General features: G+C 41.9%; 1 protein-coding gene across 4 annotated transcripts in view; it reads left to right on the top strand.

Annotated features, from left to right (window-relative positions):
* Nucleotides 1-24,744, top strand: part of PCSK5 (proprotein convertase subtilisin/kexin type 5) — a 684,033-nt gene that overhangs the window by 203,488 nt on the left and 455,801 nt on the right. The window contains exon 5 of one of the 4 annotated variants that reach the window (XM_082244078.1): nt 4,275-4,351. The exons of the other annotated variants lie outside the window; for them this stretch is intronic. Coding sequence (XP_082100204.1) covers nt 4,275-4,351 — 77 coding nt within the window. The remainder of the gene's footprint in view (nt 1-4,274; nt 4,352-24,744) is intronic. 4 annotated transcript variants of the gene reach the window in all.

Raw genomic sequence — 24,744 nt, 5'->3', positions numbered from 1 at the left:
GCACAAAGTCTCTAACATCCACCAGCTCCGTGATGTCATCATGGAGGAGTGGAAGAGGACTCCAGTGGCAACCTGTGAAGCTCTGGTGAACTCCATGCCCGAGAGGGATATGGCAGTGCTGGAAAATAATGGTAGCCACACAATGGTTGACACTTTGGGCACAATTGGGACATTTTTACTTCGGAGTGTACTAACTTTTGTTGCCAGCGGTTTAGACATTAATGGCTGTGTTGAGTTATTTTGAGGAGACAGCAAATTTACACTGTTATACAAGCTGTAAACTCACTACTTTACATTGTAGCAAAGTGTCATTTCTTCAGTGTTGTCACATGAAAAGATATAATAAAATATTTACAAAAATGTGAGGGGTGTACTCAGTTTTGTGAGATACTGTAGTGTTTTCTGACTATAGTGTCACCTTTAAGTCAGAGAATGCTCTGTGAGAAGAACTGCAATATTTGACATTGGAGTCACTTTGTGTCACAGTTTTTCATTTTTACTGATACGTAGTGTATGTTATCACGTATTGTTTAACCACTTAAGCCCCGGAAGATTTTACCCCCATTCCGACCAGGGGGTATTTTGCGATTCGGCACTGCGTGAATTTAACGCACAATTGCGCGGTCGTGCGACGCTGTACCTAAACGAATTTGACGTCCTTTTTTTCCCACAAACAGAGCTTTCTTTTGGTGGTATTTGATCACCTGTGCGATTTTTTGATCACGCGCTATAAACAAAAAAAGAGCGTCAATTTTGCAAAAATAGCAATATTTTTCACATTTTTTTATATGAAATTCCCCCCAAAAAAAATGTAAAAATCAAAATTTTTAAAAATTTTCGGCCAATTTGTTTTATGCTACCTATGTTTGGTAAAAAAAATCGCAAAAAGCGTATTTTGATTGGTTTGCGCAAAAGTTATCGCGTTTACTAACAAAGGGAAAGATTTTTGTCATTTTTGTTGTTTTTTTTTTTAACGCGTAATGGCGGCGATCTGCGATTTTTTTTGCGGTACTGCGACATTGCGGCGGACAGATCGGACCCTTGACTGACATTTTTGACACTTTTGGGGTTACCAGTGACATTTCTACAGTAATCAGTGCTATACATATGCACTGTTACTGTAAAAATACACTGGTAGTGAAGGGGTTAACTTTATTTGGAAGGGAGGGGCTGTGTGTGTCCCTAGGGGTGTGGTTTCTACTGTGATTGGCTGTGGCTCTAGCTGTAAGGACACTGATCAACGGATCTACATACCAGATCCGTTTTATCAGTGTCTTTGCAGCAAGGAGAATGACAGGCAGTTTGTTTACACAAGCTGCCTGACATTCTCCCTCTCCCCCGCCGATCGCCGAGTGACCGGCGGACATCGGGTCCGCTGGTCACACGCGCGGGGGGGTCCGTGACCACGCGGGAGCGGGAGCGCGCCCCCGGGGGCGCGCGCTCGCTCCCTAGACCCTCACAAGCAAGCAACGTAGCCCTACGTTAGTTTGCCTGTGAGGGGCTGACCGCCGACGTAGATAGTCGTGCGGCGGTCGGCAAGTGGTTAAAATAAGATTGCAGTGCTTTATCTATTGTTTACAATTTTTTTATTTCCCTAGAAAGCCTGAACGTGCTTCCTTGGATTTTTGGCCCCTGGCTAGGCTGAGAAAAAGTCTCACACATTTAATATTAACATACTCTGGAGGAGTAGCAGAATCTGTATTGGGGTGTAATTTTAAGTATGCCTGTGATGTGTGTAAAGATTCACTATACCTTTCAGAGTGTTTAATTTCCAAATGCGATCATTTTTTGGGTGTCTCCATTGTTCTGGTCCTTTTTAAAAATCGAAGTTTTCAGGAAATTGGATACATAAGTTATGCTTAAAGGATAAGTTCACCTTTAAAAAAAAAATAAATGCATTTTTTTTTGCAGATAAAAACATTGGATTTATAATTTTTTTCTAAGCAGACTGCAGAGCAATGCACCCATGATCTGCTGATCACATGTGCAGTGCTTTGCAGTCTACTTAGAAACATAATAAATTCACATTTTATTACCTGCAAAAAAATGTGCTATTATTTTTGTTTTCTAAATAGACTGCAGAGCATTGCACCCATGATCAGCAGATCATGGGTGTAATGTCAAGCTCCTGCAGACTCTCAGGATATCTGTCTGCCCATACTGCATATGGGTAGGCATCTACCTGAGAGCAGGAAGAACAATGGACTACAAGAACTCTCACAAGCACCCTCACAGTTCATTGAAAACTGCAAGTTGTCAGCCACAATGGTTGATGGTACTTGTAGGTATTCATTCACAGGATCTGTGATAGGAAAGGGGGTGGGGAAGGTTTCACATGCTGAAACATGTTACATGTTGCACCCCTAAAAAAGGGTGGAATATGTAACATGTTCCAAAAGTGAACTTATCCTTTAATTTATGCTCCTTGAAAGCCTAACGGTGCTCCTTGGATTTTGGGCTCCTCTATGCATCCAGGCTGTAAAAGTGTCTCACACATATGGTATCCTATTACTTGCGAGGCAGAGCAGAATGTGTTTTGAGGTGTAATTCTAAGTATGCCTATACCATGTGTGAGAAATAACTTGGTAAAATGGCAACTTTGTGAAAAAAAAAATCAAAACTTCAAAAAACTCACTGTGACTCTTACTGAATACCTTGGACTGTCTACTTTCCAAAAAGGGGACATTTGGGGGGTATTTGTACTGTCCTGGAATTCTAAGGCCTCAAGGAATGAGATAGACAGTCAGTACATCAGAACTAATCAATTTTCAAATATATATATACCATAGTTTGTAGACTCTATAACTTTCACACAGACTAAATAATATACACTGAATTGGGTTAGTTATGCCAAAGAAATGTTGCAGAGTACATTTTGCCCATGATTTATGAAGAAAGATTATTTATTCGCCATATTTTAGAAACTAACTTTTTTTCCCAAAATTTGTGGTATTTATTTTTTTGTTTATATCGCAAAAAGAAACAGAAAAGAAACCGAGTGGCGATTAAATATTACCAAAAGAAAGCTCTGTCTGTCTCAAAAAATGATAACATTTCATTTGGTTACAGTGTTGCATGATTGAGTAATTGTCATTCAAAATGATATTATATTGACCTAGCCAACCATACCAACACCACACCCCAAAAGAGCGTATAGTATCAAAAAAGGAAAGAAAGCAGGGCTTTACCAGTGTTGACTACCTCAATCAGTAAAAAAAGACATCAATCTTACTTTATTCATATCAAATAAAATTAAAACCAATCATGACAGATAGAGTCAATACAAAATATTGCACACATTCATTGAACAATCCAATCTATGCGTGCACATTGGTCATACTGTGTTTACAGCAGATCTGTGGGAGAGATCAAGTTTCTTTAGATTGATGGGGGTTACTTTTTATAGATTGGATTGTTCAATGAATGTGTGCAATAGTTTGTATTGACTCTTTTTGTCATGATTGGTTTTAATCTTATTGGATATGAATAAAGTAAGAATTTTTAGGATTGCTATATGTTTTATACTGAATGGGGTAGTCAACACCGGTAAAGCCCCGCTTTCTTTCCTTTTTTGATACTAATTGTCATTCAAAGTGTGACAAAACTGAAATCTGAAAGGGGATGACAGTGTCCAGTATTGAGGTGGTTAAAAAATATTGATATATAAATATCTGTATTTGCATGTTATAGCATACCTTTCTTTTTATACAAACAGTTTCCTGAATTTTAGTATTTCACAGATTTAAGGCTCGATTCACACCCATGCTTTTTAGGTATGTTTTGAAAGCACAAATTATATAAAAATATATTGAATCCAATAAACCCATTCACATCTGTGCACTGCGTTGGTAAAGATGAACCATTTCCGATTTTCTGTGCATTTTCCTGTGCTATGATGTACAATTGAATATGCATAAAAAATGTACTACAATGCATGTTAAAAAATCCACTAAAAATGCATAAAAGTGGACACGGATAGATGTGAACCCAGCCTTAAGTTGAAGAAGCAACAGTTTGAATGTTGTAATACAATAAAATCTATAGGTTACTTCAAGATTATCATGGGGCTTTCTGCCATCTTTAATTTTTCACAAACAAGCCAGTTGGTGAATTCCTTTACTTGACAGCCTGCAAATCATCAGAAATGCACAGGGACAATTGCTAACCTAATTACGTGCTGAGTTGAACTGTTTAATATATGCATGAGCCATGTGAGATAATGGCTTAATAATGATCTTATGATTTATTTAGCCTTTTTCTTTTTTTGGCTGTAGGATCCTCTGGCCAGCACTGATATCAATGGCAATGACTATGATCCCATGCCTCGATATGATGCCAGCAATGAGAACAAGTAAGGAATTGTAATTATAACTTTGGTTTTTATTTTAACTTTAGTTGTGGAATTAATATGTAAATATTAGCTTAAACAAATTAGATGTTATTAGACAGTAACATGCCTATATAATAGGAAAGTGCAAATGCAGTGACTTTAGGCAAGTTGTAAAAACACATATTAACCAATTAGATTTTTGTTTTTGTAGTCAAGTGAGGAAAAAGATAAATTCTTCCTGTACACTGCACCACTAAATAGTCCCCAATAAGGGTGATGTAATTGATCTTTATAGAACATATCTTTGTAGATATGTTGATCTCTGTCTCTGAGCCTGATTTATTAAAGAAGTACAGCCAAAGCTCGTTTGGCTGTACTTCTCCTGTGGATCACAGGAGTGCAGTTCGTCTTGTGACCTTTTTTCAGCAGACAGCGTGCTGAAGCCCTCTGTTGACTGATGCCACAGAGTCGGTCCAGGCTCGGGCAAGATCGAGACAATGAAGTCGGGATCCCCCAAAATGCATGGACCGACACCCGGCTAAGCCTCTCAGCGAGCCGCTTAGAGCCTAAGCTGGCCACTTCCGCCCCCTCCACAGCCCAGCACTCCAATGAGTGAGGAGGGGCAGAGCAGAGAGCTATGACTGACAATCGGCAGCTCTCTGCTCAGGGAGCTTTAAGAACTGAAGGAGTAATGGTGTTTGGTCGCTCTATTCTTAGCGTTAGAGCCAGCGGTGGACAGATGCAGCATCGGACCGATGCTGCATTCACCTAGGTAAGTATAAATATGCAAAAAAAAAAAGTCCCAACTTTTCTTTTAAAGAGTTATTGGAACCTATGTTTTCTGTGTAGCGCTACCCCTGCAGGGGCCGCTATAGCTCAGTGTGCTGCTGCTTCTCCTCCCCCCAGCTCTTATGCAGCTGAGAACAGAGGGAATGTGATTACTTATAAAAAAGGGAAAAAAGGTGTTTAAAATGTTTTTTTTATATCTATACAAAAATGTTTTGCCTTTTATTTCTATTTAACATGTAATGGGTTGTTTTGCAAAGTGATTGTTTACAATCACTTCAAGTAATAGCATTAACTAATATAACCCCATACATGAGTTGAAAATAGGAAAAATTTGAATGTATTATTCAATTACATTCTGTTTATTTTTAGTACGCCATAAGGCAATATCCAGTTTTCTTTAATTGTATTTATGGCAGTGCCTCTGAGACAGTGTTAATTTAGTAGCTTTGAAGTGTCAGATGTAGTGTTTCTCATAATGATTCATGTTGTCTTCCTATGTTATTATCAGTAAAATCAAAACAATCTGTCTTGTTTTGATCACAGGCCTCCAGTGCATATATGTGATGTGCACTCTGCAAAATATATTCTGAATCTGTTTCTTTTTTAAACAGCAGTCAGTGGTTTCTGGAAAATGTGATCTTAATAAATCCTAAAGGGTTTTCAGTTTGTAAACAAAGGAAAACTATACCCAATGATTTAGCTTAAGCTGAATTGATCTGTAGCACAGTTCAATTCTTTCCTCTAAGAGCAGGGTAATTATTATTTTTAGATACACTTGATTCTTTTTTGTTCAGGAGTGGTTGAGTCCACAGGCAAATCATTACAATAACATGACTTAATTGATGGAAAACTTCAAAAGAAAAATATTGAACCTTCACTTCAGTCTGGAGTTTAGTGCTTCTTTTGCTTCTGATTCAAAGGAAAAACTGGAGTAGCCCATAGGAAACAGTCTTACGTTAATGACTTTTCTCGTTGGCAATAGAAGAACCCTGTACTGTGTACTGTGAAGCAGAAAACGTAGAGTTAAGTGAAAGCCTTTATTGGTAACTGAGCAAATATAAATGTCAAAGTTTGGAGTCAAGCTAAGATGCCAGTCAGCATGGCTTAAATGTGATTGGTTTCATGTGTATTTTTTTCATTAAACTTTTTTTCATCATTGCTTTTAATATTTTATATACATTTTGACTAATGCAACATTTCTGGGAGGTATTATTTTATTACCTAGCAGCCCCCAATGCTTTAAAGGCTCAACCCTAACCAAAACTTTTTTTTTTTTTTTGAACAGAGCATAAAAGGGGTAGAGTCTTTGTTGGGTTTTTATTGCTGTCTGTCAATATTAGGGATATTATAGAGATACTATTATTCCTTTCAGGACAGGAAAAAACGTGAAATCTCTCAAATAGGAAACATTGTTTTAGAATGGGGAAAGGTTAGAACTTTTGGTAGTGTCTTTTTTTAACTCTGTATTGTCATACTGACAACTTTATCCCTCATTCCAGGCATCACAGGGAAAGCAAGAGAGGAAAAAAGTCCTAGGCTTTATTCTTTCCTATTGTATAAAAAAAAAAAAAAGAACATACAAAAAATGGAGTTATATCTGGAGATGCTGTAACTAATCTAATTTGTTATGTATAAAATTTAGGAGGTGTATTTTTCTATGCTTTTTTGCCAGTTCACTGAATTTTTGATGCTGTTTCTGAAAGTGGTTTGTCTTATGCTGAGTTCAAACTGCCGCACGAAGTAGCTCACAGCAGGGGTCCGGTGTGTCCCTGTTCACCAATTTAGGCCTGAATTCAGTCAGAATGTTTGGCTGAATTCGGACCTGGAACGGACCAGAAGACGCACAGGACTCCTGTGCAGTTCACTCTGGAGCTGTTCCGGGGATATGTGAACCGGCTCCATAGAGTGCCGGTCACAATCTCCTGACATGCAAATTAGATGCCGGGAAGCCCGGATCCAATTCGCAAAAGTGTGAACCCAGCCTCAAAGTGGTTGTAACCCTGAAAAAATATATATCCCGATCCTTAAAAGCATGTTATACAACACAGTGCTTGTTCTGTGTCATTTGCGGTCTTTGTTCTAAAAAAAACGGGTTGATCGTGCCAGTTTCTGGGTCCTCCTTGTCTGTGGTGACCATGGTAATCATGGCAGCTGTTATGTGCCTCTGTCATCCGCTGTTCTCCTCTCTCCCTCCTCTACCCTTCCCTCCTTGCCTGTCAACTTGGGAGTCTGTAGTATTAACATTAAGAAATCCTATAATCCGCTGTGTTACCGGATTATACCATGTGCAGTGTGTGCCTTTGTGTAAAATTATTCCGATAAATATCTTATTTACAGTGCCGCTGGTCACTCACATGACCTCCTACTGCTCTCCTCCTCTCCTCACGGCTGACGTCAGCGGGGGATCTCATCCCCTTCCTCTGCAGTGCACGAAGCAGGGAAGGAGAGCTCTGGCAGGTCACATGAGCGCCATGCGGCACTGTATATAAGGTATTTATCACAATAATTTTACACAAAGATACACACTGTAGGTGATATATTCCTGTAACACAGCGTGTTACAGAATTTCTTAATGTTGACTTTAGAACCACTTTAAGCCTCGTACACATGATGAGGATATCGTGCGAATGATGGTTCATTTTTTTTTTTTATGCATGCTAGTCTAATACCAAACTGAAGAGATTACTAAATTTACAAAAATTCTTGTATGTCAGAATACAACTTTGGAAGTGGGGAAATGTGTTTTATCGTATTGTAATGTATTCTTTTGTTTCCGTGCATACGTGGTCTTGCTCTACCAATTTCTTTTGGGCAAAAACTGTACTGATTAAACAAAAATTGTACGAGAAACATTTTCATGGTTTTCCCTTCGGATAATTTCGGATGAACTGTTGTGACTGGCTCTCAAAAACTGTGTACTAAGTATCAGATTATCGTATGGTCACTTCAAAAGCGGTATTTTTCGTCCAATTTTCTGATCGTGTGTACTAGGCTTTAGGTATGAACTTTGTAAGTTCAGTAATGTTTCATTGTTGTTGCACTATGTACTGTGCAATTATGCCACATTATTGACTCACTAGAAGTTAGACCTTCCAGATACACTGTCGTATAAATACTGCAGTCAACTGAACCCCCTCGACTTTGGAAAATAACTAACCGCATCAGTGATGATTTAAGGCCTGTTTACACTATGTGCAATTACCTGCGTTTTTCCTTGTAGGTAAACACAGGTAACTTTAATGACACACAGAAAACAATATTTATATGCATGCCATGTTCACATCAGAATGTGATGTTTCTGTGTGTTCCAGAGTTGTGCAATGTTATACAATATGCTTGCATATCGCACCTCTCTGAATGACCCAGCATTTCACCGCACAGCAAGCGCTATGCACTTTGTGCACTTCACATAAAGTTCAAAATAAAAAAAAAAAAAGGGAGCTGTGTGATGCGATTAAATGCACATCACACTGCTCCTGCCACAAGGAACTTCAGCCCAAATGGCTGCTGGTCACTAGTGATGTCGCGAACCTAAAATTCGCGGTTCGCGAACGGCGAACGCGAACATCGGCAAATGTTCGCGAACCGGCGAACCGGGCGAACCGCCATAGACTTCAATAGGCAGGCGAATTTTAAAACACACAGGGACTCTTTCTGGCCACAATAGTGATGGAAAAGTTGTTTCAAGGGGACTAACACCTGGACTGTGGCATGCCGGAGAGGGATCACGCAAAAAAAAGTTCTTAAAAATTATAATTTTTTGATAGAGAGCCAATTATTGGAAAAATTAAAAAAAAATAAAAATAAAAAATTTCTTTGGATTTAGCATCTGGGGGGTCTAAAAAGTGTACCTGTGAAGTTTCAGCTCTGTAGCATGTCCAGAACCCCTAAAAAACAGCATTTTTCTTATATTTTCAGGAATATGGCTTCTCTGCGGCTGGCTTTTTCTCTTGCAGGCATTTAGCGGGCATTTTTTTAGGCAGGCATGTCATTTTTTGTATTTAGTGTCTGGGGGGGTCTAAAAAGTGTACCTGTGAAGTTTCAGCTCTGTAGCATGTCCAGAACCCCTAAAAAACAGCATTTTTCTTATATTTTCAGGAATACGGCTTCTCTGCGGCTGTCTTTTTCTCTTGCAGGCATTTATCGGGCATTTTTTTAGGCAGGCATGTCATTTTTTGTATTTAGTGTCTGGGGGGTCTAAAAAGTGTACCTGTCAAGTTTCAGCTCTGTAGCATGTCCAGAACCCCTAAAAAACAGCATTTTTCTTATATTTTCAGGAATACGGCTTCTCTGCGGCTGGCTTTTTCTCTTGCAGGCATTTATCGGGCATTTTTTTAGGCAGGCATGTCATTTTTTGTATTTAGTGTCTGGGGGGTCTAAAAAGTGTACCTGTCAAGTTTCAGCTCTGTAGCATGTCCAGAACCCCTAAAAAACAGCATTTTTCTTATATTTTCAGGAATACGGCTTCTCTGCGGCTGGCTTTTTCTCTTGCAGGCATTTATCGGGCATTTTTTTAGGCAGGCATGTCATTTTTTGTATTTAGTGTCTGGGGGGTCTAAAAAGTGTACCTGTCAAGTTTCAGCTCTGTAGCATGTCCAGAACCCCTAAAAAACAGCATTTTTCTTATATTTTCAGGAATACGGCTTCTCTGCGGCTGGCTTTTTCTCTTGCAGGCATTTATCGGGCATTTTTTTAGGCAGGCATGTCATTTTTTGTATTTAGTGTCTGGGGGGTCTAAAAAGTGTACCTGTCAAGTTTCAGCTCTGTAGCATGTCCAGAACCCCTAAAAAACAGCATTTTTCTTATATTTTCAGGAATACGGCTTCTCTGCGGCTGGCTTTTTCTCTTGCAGGCATTTATCGGGCATTTTTTTAGGCAGGCATGTCATTTTTTGTATTTAGTGTCTGGGGGGTCACAAAAGTGTACCTGTCAAGTTTCAGCTTCGTAGCATGTCCAGAACCCCTAAAAAACAGCATTTTTCTTATATTTTCAGGAATACGGCTTCTCTGCGGCTGTCTTTTTCTCTTGCAGGCATTTATCGGGCATTTTTTTAGGCAGGCATGTCATTTTTTGTATTTAGTGTCTGGGGGGTCACAAAAGTGTACCTGTCAAGTTTCAGCTCTGTAGCATGTCCAGAACCCCTAAAAAACAGCATTTTTCTTATATTTTCAGGAATACGGCTTCTCTGCGGCTGGCTTTTTCTCTTGCAGGCATTTATCGGGCATTTTTTTAGGCAGGCATGTCATTTTTTGTATTTAGTGTCTGGGGGGTCTAAAAAGTGTACCTGTCAAGTTTCAGCTCTGTAGCATGTCCAGAACCCCTAAAAAACAGCATTTTTCTTATATTTTCAGGAATACGGCTTCTCTGCGGCTGGCTTTTTCTCTTGCAGGCATTTATCGGGCATTTTTTTAGGCAGGCATGTCATTTTTTGTATTTAGTGTCTGGGGGGTCACAAAAGTGTACCTGTCAAGTTTCAGCTCTGTAGCATGTCCAGAACCCCTAAAAAACAGCATTTTTCTTATATTTTCAGGAATACGGCTTCTCTGCGGCTGTCTTTTTCTCTTGCAGGCATTTATCGGGCATTTTTTTAGGCAGGCATGTCATTTTTTGTATTTAGTGTCTGGGGGGTCACAAAAGTGTACCTGTCAAGTTTCAGATCTGTAGCATGTCCAGAACCCCTAAAAAACAGCATTTTTCTTATATTTTCAGGAATACGGCTTCTCTGCGGCTGTCTTTTTCTCTTGCAGGCATTTATCGGGCATTTTTTTAGGCAGGCATGTCATTTTTTGTATTTAGTGTCTGGGGGGTCACAAAAGTGTACCTGTCAAGTTTCAGATCTGTAGCATGTCCAGAACCCCTAAAAAACAGCATTTATCTTATATTTTCAGGAATACGGCTTCTCTGCGGCTGTCTTTTTCTCTTGCAGGCATTTATCGGGCATTTTTTTAGGCAGGCATGTCATTTTTTGTATTTAGTGTCTGGGGGGTCTAAAAAGTGTACCTGTCAAGTTTCAGCTCTGTAGTATGTCCACAACCCAAAAAAAACAGCATTTTTCTTATGATTTTTAGTAGAAAACTAATGCAGTGTCTTTCCAGCTGTCTTTTTTTCTTTCTGGCAAGCTGAAATATGATATGCCAAGGCAAACATGCCTATCAGTTGAGCTATGACACAGACAACACTGCACACATGGGGAAATATGTAAAACAAAAAACAGGAAAAGGAAATTAGGTGACGGTAACAAAACATGATATTGTGATTGGCCAAATAAAAAGTCACCTCGCGATGAGGTCGCGCCAAAGTCGCGCTAAGTCGCGCCAAAGTCGCACTGGAAGCGACGCTACTTTAGTGGTAGCGGCAGTGTAAACCAGCACTAAAACATCCAGTGTGTGAATACGATCAGGTATGATGTTTTATCGGTCAAGTAGTGTAAGGGTTACGCCCGTTGCCCGCTTCACAGTGACAGACCAAACTCTGACAGACCAAACTCCCCGTTTAACAGTCAGTCAGTCCATTTGCACAACCGCAACCTCCCAATTTGCACAAGGTTGGATACCAAGCTAGCCATGTCCCGTTCCTTGTCCTCACTGACATCATTGAAGGTCTCTTCCTCCACCCAGCCACATACAACACCAAGGGTCCCCGAAAGGTGAGAACAAGCCCCCTGGGACGCCTGCTGTGGCTGGTATTCCACCTCCTCAAAGCCACCTTCCTCCTCTGACTTCTCTTCTTCAGACTCCTCTCTCTGCGTTGCCACAGGTCCAGCAATTGACAACGACAAGGCTGCTTCTGGTGGTGATGAGGACCACAACTCTTCCTCTTCATGCTCATCTACAGCCTGATCCAGTACTCTTCGCAGGGCACGCTCCAGAAAAAACGCATATGGGATGAGGTCGATGATGTTGCCTTGGGTTCGACTGACCACCAGGGTTGTCATCTCCGCAAAAGGACGCATGAGCCTACAGCCATTGTTCATGAGCATTCAGTAACGCGGCCAAAAAATACCCAGCTCCGCAGAAAGAATGAAAGAAAATGAATGTTTTTTTTTATGAAAAATTATCCTGCGGATCGCTTTTGGTCTGTACACAATGAAGCAACGACCTTATCATCTGGGGTGTGCCAACACAATCCTAGAGGTGATCGCTTCATTGTGATACGCAAGCCCCTTCACCACGACAAGGTAACGATCACGAAGGGGAATTGACACATGTATGTGCCTTTTTTTTTGTTTTTTGTTTTTTTGCAGCCACAGTGTAGCACCAGAGGCCAGAAAAATTAGGCATGTACACATGCATGAAAAAGTAGGTATTGTTGCAGCCGCTGCTGTAGCAGCGGCCTGAAAAATTGAGGTTTTAAGGCAGAAAGTGCACTAAAACATTGCTGCTTGAACCGTAGTTGGTGGCGGAGACGTCACGTAAGTCATCCGGCATGCAGAGAATGATTATATACAGCAGCGTGTGGACCATTTTTAGGCCAAGGCATCTCAGTCATCACCAGGCCTTTTTTAGTCAAATGCATCCCCCACTGTCAGTCCCTTCGGGATCCATGCCTCATTCATCTTAATAAACGTGAGGTAATCAAGACTTTTTTGACCTAGGCGACTTCTCTTCTCAGTGACAATACCTCCTGCTGCGCTGAAGGTCCTTTCTGACAGCACACTTGAAGCGGGGCAGGCCAGAAGTTCAATGGCAAACTGGGATAGCTCAGGCCACAGGTCAAGCCTGCACACCCAGTAGTCAAGGGGTTCATCGCTCCTCAGAGTGTCGATATCTGCAGTTAAGGCAAGGTAGTCTGCTACCTGTCGGTCGAGTCGTTCTCTGAGGGTGGACCCCGAAGGGCTGTGGCGATGCATAGGACTAAAAAAGCTCCGCATGTCCTCCATCAACAAGACGTCTGTAAAGCGTCCTGTCCTTGCCGGCGTGGTTGTGGTGGTAGGAGGAGGATTACTTTCACCTCTTCCCCTGTTGGATTCCCGTTGTGCTGTGACATCACCCTTATACGCTGTGTAGAGCATAGTTTTTAACTTATTTTGTAGCTGCTGCATCCTTTGCGACTGCCGGTAATTGGGTAACATGTCACAGACTTTCTGCTTATACCGGGGGTCTAGTAGCGTGGCCACCCAGTACAGGTCGTTCTCCTTCAGCCTTTTTATACGAGGGTCTCTCAACAGGCATGACAGCATGAAAGACCCCATTTGGACAAGGTTGGATGCCGAGCTACTCATGTCCAATTCCTCGTCCTCACTGATGTCATTGAAGGTGTGTTCTTCCCCCCAGCCACGTACAACACCACGGGTACCAGATAGGTGACAACGAGCACCCTGGGATGCCTGCTGTGGTTGGTGTTCCTCCTCCTCAAAGCCACATTCCTCCTCTGACTCCTCTTCCTCACACTCCTCTTCCAGTGTTGCCGCAGGTCCAGCAATCGATGGTAAGGCTGTTTCTGGTGGTGGTGATGGTGACCACAACTCTTCCTCTTCCTCTTCACGCTCATCTACGGCCTGATCCAGCACTCTTCGCAGGGCACGCTCCAGGAAAAAAACATATGGGATGATGTCGCTGATGGTGCCTTCAGTGCGACTCACTAGGTTTGTCACCTCCTCAAAAGGACGCATGAGCCTACAGGCATTGCGCATGAGCGTCCAGTAGCGTGGCAAAAAAATACCCAGCTCCGCAGAGGCTGTCCTAGCACCCCGGTCATACAAATACTCGTTGACCGCTTTTTCTTGTTGGAGCAGGCGGTCGAACATTAGCAGTGTTGAATTCCAACGTGTCGGGCTGTCGCAAATCAAGCGCCTCACTGGCATGTTGTTTCGCCGCTGAATATCTGCAAAGTGCGCCATGGCCGTGTAGGAACGCCTGAAATGGCCACACACCTTCCTGGCCTGCTTGAGGACGTCCTGTAAGCCTGGGTACTTCTGCACAAAACGTTGCACAATCAGATTCAACACATGTGCCATGCACGGCACATGTGTCAACTTGCCCAAATTCAATGCCGCCAACAAATTGCTCCCGTTGTTACACACCACTTTGCCGATCTCCAGTTGGTGCGGGGTCAGCCACTGATCCACCTGTGCATTCAGGGCGGACAGTAGTGCTGGTCCGGTGTGACTCTCTGCTTTCAGGCAAGTCAACCCCAAGACAGCGTGACACTGTCGTATCCGGCATGTGGAATAGCCCCTGGGGAGCTGGGGGGGTGCAGTTGGTGTGGAGCAAGACGCAACAGCAGAAGAGGACTCAGCCGAGGAGGTTAGCAAAGAGGATGGAGTAGGAGGAGTAGAGGAGGTGGCAGCAGGCCTGCCTGCAAGTCGTGGCGGTGTCACCAACTCCTCTGCAGCAGAGCCACGCATTCCATGCTTGGCAGCCGCCAGCAGGTTTACCCAATGCGCAGTGTACGTTATATACCTGCCCTGACCGTGCTTTGCAGACCAGCTATCAGTGGTCAGATGGACCCTTGCCCCAACACTGTGTGCCAGACGTGACATGATTTCTTTTTCCACAATAGAGTACAGGTTGGGGATTGCCTTTTGTGAAAAATAATTTCGGCCGGGTACCTTCCACTGCGGTGTCCCAATAGCGACAAATTTTTTGAAGGCCTCAGACTCCACCAGCTTGTATGGTAAAAGCTGGCGGGCTAAGAGTTCCGACAAGCCAGCTGTCAGACGCCGGGCAAGGGGGTGACTCTGCGAGATTGGCTTTTTGCGCTCAAACATTTCCTTCACAGACACCTGACTGTGGGCAGGTGACGAGCAGGAACTGCTGAAGGTGAGAGGCGGAGGGGCGGGTTGTTGATAGGGGGCATGGAGGACAGCAGTGGTTGACGTGGCTGAAGATGCTGGACCAGGAGGAGGATGGTGGCTTTCAGTTTGTGTGCTGCTTTTACTCATGTGTTGATCCCATAGGCGTTTGTGATGTGAGATCATGTGCCTTCGCAAAGCAGTTGTACCTAGGTGGGTGTTGGACTTCCCACGACTCAGTTTCTTTTGGCACAGGTTACAAATGGCATCACTGATATCAGAGGCAGACACACACAAAAAAATGCCACACTGCTGAGCTTTGCAAGGACGGCATTCTGGTGGTGGCAACAGCTTGCGTTGATTGGCGTGCTGTCTGGCTGACCCCGGGTGCCGAATCTACATGCTGTCTGACTGCGCCACTAGCTCCTTGCGATGACCTCCTCCCCCTGCTTCCAACTCGTCTCCTCCTCCTCTCTGTCTCCCCATCTGAACTTTCCCCCTCTTCTTCTGCTCTTCGAGCAGGCACCCAGGTGACATCCACAGACACATCGTCATCATCAGCCGCTTCACTTGACAACTCAGCAAAGGCAGCAGCAGCAGGTACAACATCATCATCATCACAATGTACGTCCATGTGTATAATGCTGCCTGACTGAGACATATCCCCGTTATCTACATCCTCTGGCACTAATAGTTGCGCATCACTTATTTCTTCAAACTGATGTGAAAATAACTCCTCTGACGGATCAAGTGAAGCGGCTGTGGTGCTAGTGTTGGTGGTGGTGCCGGCGGGCTGGCGAGTGGTAAATTGAGAGGTGCCCGAAGCTGAGCTGGAGGAGGATGGTGCATTAAGGTTCCGAGCGGAAGCTGTAGACGATTGGGTGTCCTGTGTAAGCCAGTCAACTATGGCCTCAGAATTTTTTGAGTTCAGGGGCTGTGGTGGCCTCTGAACACTGGGCATTATTCTAGAGCCTAAGGAAATCACAGCACCACGACCACGACGGCCCTTGCGGGGTGGCCTGCCTCTGCCTGTCATTTTTTTTTTAATGTGTTGTTACTGTTGTACTATGAGTGCAAGCTGCTGTGCCACCTTATATATCAGTGGTGGGTGGGCAGTGGCACAGTACACTCTCTGTGGACCTGACAGCAGTCACTGGCACCCAGGCAACTGCAATTTAAAAAATATATATATTTTTTTTTACTTTGCAAGCTGCTGTGCCACCTTATATATCAGTGGTGGGTGGGCAGTGGCACAGTACACTCTCTGTGGACCTGACAGCAGTCACTGGCACCCAGACAACTGCAATTTAAAAAATATATATATATTTTTTTACTTTGCAAGCTGCTGTGCCACCTTATATATCAGTGGTGGGTGGGCAGTGGCACAGTACACTCTCTGTGGACCTGACAGCAGTCACTGGCACCCAGGCAACTGCAATTTAAAAAAAATATATATATATTTTTTACTTTGCAAGCTGCTGTGCCACCTTATATATCAGTGGTGGGTGGGTGGGCAGTGGCACAGTACACTCTCTGTGGACCTGACAGCAGTCACTGGCACCCAGGCAACTGCAATTTAAAAAAATATATATATTTTTTTTACTTTGCAAGCTGCTGTGCCACCTTATATATCAGTGGTGGGTGGGCAGTGGCACAGTACACTCTCTGTGGACCTGACAGCAGTCACTGGCACCCAGGCAACTGCAATTTAAAAAAATATATATTTTTTTTTTACTTTGCAAGCTGCTGTGCCACCTTATATATCAGTGGTGGGTGGGCACACAGTGGCACTGCAGTGGGCACAGTACACTCTGTGTACCTGACAGTCACTGGCAGCCCAGGCAACTGCAATAATAAAAAATATTTTTTTTTTCAATTTATTGCAACAAGATGCTGTGCCAACGTATATATATCAGTGGTGGGCAGTGCACTGCAGTGGGTACAGTGCACTCTGTGGACCTGACACAGCACTCACTGCAATTATGACAGAGAAAAAAAAAATATTTTTTAAAATGCCAGGTACTGTGCCTGTGCCACCCGAAATGAGTGTGGTGTGCACACAGTACAGTCTGTGGTAGGTCTGTGGCCTCTCACACACAGCGGGCAGGCAACTGCAGTGTACAATAGATATATATATATATATATATATATATAAAGAAAAAAATCTATTACCTTACCAGCCCTTGAAAGGGCTTTTGGGGACACTATATATATATATATATGTATATATATAAAAATAAAAAAATCCTCAATTACCAGCCCTTAAAAGGGCTTTTGGGGACACTAGATAGATATAGATATATATATATATATATGAAGAAACAACTCAATTACCAGCCCTTAAAAGGGCTTTTGGGGACGCTAGGTATATATATATATATATATATATAAAAAAAAAAAAAACCACAAATACCAGCCCTTAGAAGGGCTTTTTGGGGTGCTGATATTACAGCAGTAGTGGACCAAGAACACTGCAAGACCAGGAACACTGACTAACTGTCCCTAGCTTAACAGCAGCAGCAGCAGCAGCAGCTCTCTCCCTATTCTCACTACACACACTGCTTCAGAATGATCTAAGATGGATGCTGCCCTTGCTTATTTATAGGAGGTGGGAGGGTGTGGGAGGGAGGTACGCTGATTGGCTGGAAATGTGTCTGCTGACTGTAAAGTTCAGGGTCAAAGTTTGCCTCAATGATGTCTTATGGGGGGCGGACCGAACATCGCATATGTTCGCCGGCAGCGGCGAACGCGAACATGCTAAGTTCGCCGGGAACTGTTCGCCGGCGAACAGTTCTATACATCTCTACTGGTCACACACTAAACCGCAGCAGTTTAGTGTGCACTCTATTGTGAATGGGTCCTTAGGTGTGTCAAAATAAATGGGATGTTTATTCCTAACTCTATTGGGGAGTTGAGATGAAATAGATTAAAATATACAGCTGTAATACACATTCTTTTACACATTTTATGCCATATAGCTCACTTGTGAACATTTACTTAAGGATGATGCATACAATAAAAAAACAGCTATAAACAGGAAGTCGCTTTGGGACATATACTTTAATCCTGGGTGTGACATGTATTCCCTTAACTACTATGGTATTTTGTTATTCAGCCAAAAGGTTACTCTAGTTTCCTACAACTTGGCAGCAGAAATATCAGGCTTGTCAATGGTACAGGCAAATACTGGAATTTTACTCTGCTGAAGTGGAGACAGCAGTCAGCTGTGGATGAAGTCATCTCTGCTATGTAAAGCATTTAGCCTTAGCACTATGCTCTATGTAATGCTGACCACTGCTGGTAATCCCTTATAGGTTGTTTTGGCAGGGCCTGCAAATACTCCCTTGTGAAATCTCTGGATCTAATTTATTTTATTATTTCACATAACATATGGAAGACAGAATTTGCTGGATCTAACTCCAGCTGAGCTTGCTGATGTTCTTTATGTGGTTTTCTGATCCATTTTTTAAAACGTAAATCATTACCTCCTGCATTTCTTAGGCACTGTTTTCTGTTTGAGGTGCAACAGATTGCAGTGAAGAGTGTAGATTTTTTTTTTCTTTTTCAGAACATTGCACTTCTATGTGTGGAGGGATGCATTTTCCAGCTCTGTTTTTGTAGTTTTTTTCTGAAGAGATGAGTCAGCGTGTTCTGTGCAGTAATTGAGTCATTAGATAGACAATATGATGTAAAAAAAAAACTGCTTTGTTCCCGAATTCTAAACACTGGTATTTGCATAAGTACATTACACAGATTAAGCCTGTATAGTAAATATTCTGGCTGCCATTTCTAAAATCATTCTTAAAGATAATTCAGCTGGCTATATACTGATTTAATGTATTTTGGTTCAAGATAAACCAGCTAAAATGTGTTCAGTGTGAGGTCCTGTCTGCCTCCTCCCCCCCCAACTGAAAACTGAAAAGAAAATGAAGAAAACATTTTGTGCCAAACATTTTGTGCGCTTTAGGCCCCTTTCACACTTGTGCGACCTAAGGCCCTGTTCACCAAAAAGCCCAACAGGCAAAATCCCATTCATTTCAATGGCCCCTGTTCACGTATGAGCGTTTTATTGCCTGAAGCAAAACGCCTGAAGCTCAAAAAAGTACATAAGCTTCTTTTTTGGCAGATTACAAGCGTTTTTGGTCAGATATCAATGCCTGCCTCCAAAGGCCTGCGAGTATGCCTGAAAAACACCCAAAGAAACACCTGAAAATAATACGCTCAGGTGTGAATAGAGCCTAAAAGTCGCACGATTTGGCCGCGATTTTGACTAAACTTGAAGCAATGCCTGTGTAATCTTGAGGTCTATGGACATCAAAGTTGGACCAAAATAGTGCATGGACTACTTTGAAGTCGTTGCGACTTAAAGTTGCACAGGTATGGATGGTACTCATTGGAAATCATGCAGTATGACTTGTCATGCGACTTTGCAGTCCCATATCGCACATGTGTGAAAGGGGCCTTAAAGCAACCCACCGGCTGAAAGAAACAAAATCTCACAGTGCATGGCCAGCTTTCCCTCTAGCTCACTAGAATAAGCATGCAGCCAATGAAGTCTGAACTCTTGATCGGTAGTCTAGTTCAAGTTCAGTGATTCCAAAGCTATTGAAGCAGACAGTCAAGTAATGTTTTCTATAGAGGTAAGCAGTGGCATAAGTCTAAGGCAAGTTAATGATAAACTTGATTCATAGTAAAACAGAGCTGAGTTTTGGGGGCAAAACCCATCCCCCCCCCAAAAAAAAGTTGACTTTATTCTGCTCTGAGTCAATGTATTTAAAAAAGTGGTTTGAGGGCTATTTTCTTAAATTAACAAAAGAAAAAAGGTGATGAGGGCTATCTACATGAAGGTGTTGAATAAATACAATTCCTTGTGTACTTTCAAGGGACTTCAAGTTAAAAGTATAATTTCAGTTATGGAATTCCTCCATGAAGGAATGGAGAAGGGACTGGCAGCCAGCACCCTAAAAACCCAAGTGGCGGCTCTTTCAGTTATTCTTTTTTAGAAAACTCTATCGCAGGAAGGTTTGGTTATTATGTTTTTCAAGACTTTAGCACAAAATAGACCAGTAGCCCTTAAGTTTTTCCCAAATGGGATTTGTCTCTTGTGTTATAAGGGTTCACCAAGACTCTGTTTGAACCTGTAGAGGAAGTGTATCTGAAGAATTTAGTTCTAAAGACCATTTTTCTGGTACCGATCACTTCGGCTCGAAGAATCAGTGAAATTCAGGCCTTGTCAGTCGCAGATCCTTTTTTAGTTATATTTCCGGACCGAGTAATCCTCAGAACGGATCAGGCTTTTTTTCCCAAGATTTCTTTGGCTTTTCATCGTACTCAAGAAATAGTACTACCTACTTTTTCTTCGGCTCCAGCTAATGCTCAGAAGGAGACCTTTCATACTTTAGATGTAAGAAGATGTCTGGTGCAATATCTATCCTTAACCAAAGAATTCAGGAAATCAAACACACTCTTCATAATCTTCCATGGAGAAAAGGTGGCTTAAGTGGACAATCAAAGAAGCCTACATATCCCAGGGGGAAGAAACTCCTGAGGGTATTGCTGCCAACTCTTCAAGGTCAGTGGCACCTTCTTGGGCTGAAAGGGCTGGTGCTTCACCTGAACAAATCTGCAAGCGAGCGACCTTCCAGCTTTTCTACTTTCCTTCGGCACGATAGGCTAGACTTACTGTCATCTGCAGATCAGGTCTTCGGTTGGAAGGTGTTGCAAGCAGTGGTCCCGTTCTAGGATAAGTTTCTCGGTTATCCTCTCCAGGGGCTGTCCTGAAAGATGGTTTGGGAAAACCTTAGTTAGACTTACCAGTGACGGCATTTCTAGGAGCCTTTCATGACAGCAGCTGCTACTCTCCCTGGGTTTTTTTTCTAAAATATTAATTAATGGTCTGTTATGGTTCTTTGTTGTTATGTGCTCTGTTTTCCAACATGTCGGAGGCTACTCTATAACTGAAGGCATGGTGGAAGAGGAGGGATTTTGAAGGCTGCAGTGTTTCCTGGGAAAATTGGGTGGAGCTGCGCTCTCTCCAGGTGCTGTCCTCAAAGGCTCTTAGAAATACCGTCACCGGTAAGTCTAAGGTTTTTTTGAGCAGTGTATATTTTGGCAACTGTATTGTATTATGTTACAAGCTTAAAACCAACAAACAGTATATAAAAAAAATATAAAAACCATCCAGAGAATGAAATCATAGATTAAGTCTGATGAGGCATCCGTCCATCAGGGTGGACCCCTAGTCATGGGTAGACCATTGGCTGGCAATCGGTAGGTCGTATAATGAAGGAACATAAAAAGAAGGCTAGTAAGTGGGATAAAGCAGAATCAGAAAAAATGAAGAGTGGGGGGGGGGGGGGGATAGAGGAGATCACATCAAGGAGACATATGAGGGAAGGGAAAAACAGGTGGGGGGGGATGCCAGGGAAGGACAGGGTTAGTTGGGTAGTTGGGGGAGGTTGAAAAATGATGGACAAGGCCCGACAACCTTAGACTGTGCAAAATCAAGCCATAGGGAAAGCCTATGGAGATTCAAGTAATTAGCGGTATTCTGATGTCAAGATAAAGTCTATTAAAATTGTTCTTTATTATGGTTAAGGCCACTGTAAGATTCTCAATGATTTTGAATTCATTGACTTTGTTAATCCAGACACTAATAGGAAGAGAAGTCTGCTTCCTTTAAAGCGAAATACTGGCTGTTGCCGCATTCAGTAGATGTATGAGCAGTGACTTTCTGTAACATTTTATTGACATAAGAGTAAGATGGAGGTGGAAAGCTGCTAGATCGTTTTGAAACTAGATGTCAGTTATTTTAAGGGAAATTACCTTTACCCTAATATTAAAACCTAGCAAAAGCGGTCATCTCCAGAATGTAAATATAACATTGTTCCCTTGGGTTTTTGACATCTCCAACACAGTGACGAGTACTGTGGAAATAACTTGTTTAGTGTTTTTGGAACCCTGTACTAGTAGGACATTTTAGAACATGTCTTTGAATTGTATTAGAGATGGAGGCCTTATGGTCAAACTGTATGTTTCTGAGCTCTTGTTGTTCAGTAAAGAATGTCTCCAGATCTTTTTTTTCCAAGCTGCAATGTATGGAGTAAACAGCTTAGGAGGATGTGATAGGATTTGGTGGGAAATGACAAGAACATGCTATATTGGTGAAGAAAATTAGCATAGGTCCTCAATGGTGATTGGTGATTTTTTTTTTTTTTTAAATATTATTTTTTATATGAATTTCTGTATTAAACCTCTTTTATTAATTGGAAATGTTAAGAAAATGTGATTAGGGGTAAAATTTAATATCAGCGGAGACTGATGACAAACTAATAAAAAGGTAACTTTAGCTCTTTTCTGTTGTTCTGTTTGCATGCTTGCGCATCAGGACCATTGTGTTGTCTTTAACCACTTAAGTCCCGGAAGATTTTACCCCCATTCCGACCAGGGGGTAAACAAAAAAAGAGCGACAATTTTGCAAAAATAGCAATATTTTTCACATTTTTTTATATGAAATTCCCCCAAAAAAAATGTAAAAATCAAAATTTTTTAACTTTTTCGGCCAATTTGTTTTATGCTACCTATGTTTGGTAAAAAAAATCGCAAAAAGCGTATTTTGATTGGTTTGCGCAAAAGTTATCGCGTTTACTAACAAAGGGAAAGATTTTTGTCATTTTTGTTGTTTTTTTTTTTAACGTGTAATGGCGGCGATCTGCGATTTTTTTTGCGGTACTGCGACATTGGGGCGGACAGATCGGACCCTTGACTGACATTTTTGACACTTTTGGGGTTACCAGTGACATTTCTACAGTAATCAGTGCTATATATATGCACTGTTACTGTAAAAATACACTGGTAGTGAAGGGGTTCACTTTATTTGGGAGGGAGGGGCTGTGTGTATCCCTAGGGGCGTGCTTTCTACTGTGATTGGCTGTGGCTTCAGCTGTAAGGACACTGATCAACGGATCTACATACTAGATCCGAGTGATCAGTGTCTTAACAGCAAGGAGAATGACAGGTGGCTTGTTTGCACAAGCTGCCTGACATTCTCCCTCTCCCCCGCCAATCGCCGAGTGACCGGCGGACATCGGGTCCGCCGGTCACACGCGCGGGGGGGTCCGTGACCACGCGGGAGCGGGAGCGCGCCTCCGGGGGCGCGAGCTCGCTCCCTAGACCCTCACAAGCTAGTGACGTAGCCCTACGTCACTTTGCCTGTGAGGGGCTGACTGCCGACGTAGATCGGCGTTAGGCAGTCGGCAAGTGGTTAAAAGGAGATGGCGGCATTCAAACCTAATTGTTGTAAAAAATGTTCTGTTAGCCACTATGATTTTACTTAGTATATGTCTTACATTGATTTTATTTGTGCATGACTAATTCATCTTGTGCCATAATTTTTTGTTTTCTTGGAAAACCAGGAAAGTAATCATAAAACATTTATATACAGAAGATTACAAATTTTTATTAGAAAAAGGTTGGATTTTGAAATCTGTTTCATCTATTAAAGCCGAACTTTTGCCTCACCGTTTATATATGCATTTACTGCAGAATATCTAGGAAAATTATACAGTTTAAATTGTATGTAAACCCTAATATTAAGTAAGGGAGGGTTATAACCACTGTCAGGTTTATTTTGCCATCTGTGGGCCATTGGGGAGACTTCCCTTCACTTTCTGTCCCATAGCTAAAACTGGAAACGAGGGGAAATCTGTGCGAATTAAGGAAATCCCTTGGGGCCCCCAGGTCACCAGAAATAGTGTCTCCATTGGAAGATTTCCCCTCTATTACTGTTCTGGGGACAACCCACAATTTAGGATTTTCTTTTACTTTCACTTTCAATGATAATGGTAGGACAAATAAAGAGGGTGAATCTCCCTCATAGGGGCACAAACAACAATAATAACATGCCAGGTGTTCTGATCCCTCTCCACTCTATCCAAAACTATAAAAAAAAAGAAAATGTTGCTTTTAGTTATACTTATTTGGTTAGTTTTGGTCTGTGAAATATAAAATTGAGAGCATCTTGCTATACTTATTCGATAAGTGCAAAAAAAAAAAAAATCAAGTGATCCTGTCTCTCAGTCTTGTGTAAAGCAGTGTTGTCAGCTCTACTCAGTTCCTATCTGTGAATTAAAAAACATTTTACCCATATGTTATAGAGAAGAGAATAGGGGGGGGGGGGTATTTTATAGTACCAACACGCTTTCTCTCCTAGGATGACAACCCTGAACCTGTATGAATACAGTACAGCGAGTGAGCATTGTTACCCGAGGATATTAAGAGTGTTAGTGGCAGGACTGTTAACACTGAGACTGCAGTATACACAGGGCAGAGGACAGCACTGGATTTCTTGTAGGATCAACAGATATTGCACAGATATAAACATGAAAATGTTCATGTTTTAATGTAAAATATTTCATATCTATCTTTCTATATCTGAATTCATAGGAGTTCTGTGGATAAATTCTTGCCTTAGTTCTTGTGTTTGGTGCTTTCCCATGTATGGAACAAATACAATTTTTTTTTTTTTTTTTTGCAGTGCTGGAAAAACACGTTGTGTTTTTAGATAAATGCCCCTGACATGGCAGTAATCAATATCAACTGGGATTTTTAAATCACTTAAAGCAACTGTGTTCAGTAGACCTGGCTAGAGAATGACAAAGTACAATGCTTGTGTTTCTCATTCATCATTCAAATCTATTTTTTAGATCAGATGTTCTGATCTGCATATTGAAAAATTATGTACTGCATGTGACTTATTGGAATACTTACTGGATACAGGTGGTCTCCGGGTTACAAACATCCGACTTACAAACTACTCCTATTTACAAATGGAGGGAGACAACAGGAAGTGAAAGAAAATCTACCCCTAGGAAGGGAAATTCACTTCTGTTAT

The sequence above is a fragment of the Pelophylax lessonae genome (assembly GCF_965119305.1).
Source record: "Pelophylax lessonae genome assembly, chromosome: 1".
Classification (NCBI taxonomy): domain Eukaryota; kingdom Metazoa; phylum Chordata; class Amphibia; order Anura; family Ranidae; genus Pelophylax; species Pelophylax lessonae.
This window is presented reverse-complemented; position numbering and strand designations above follow the sequence as displayed.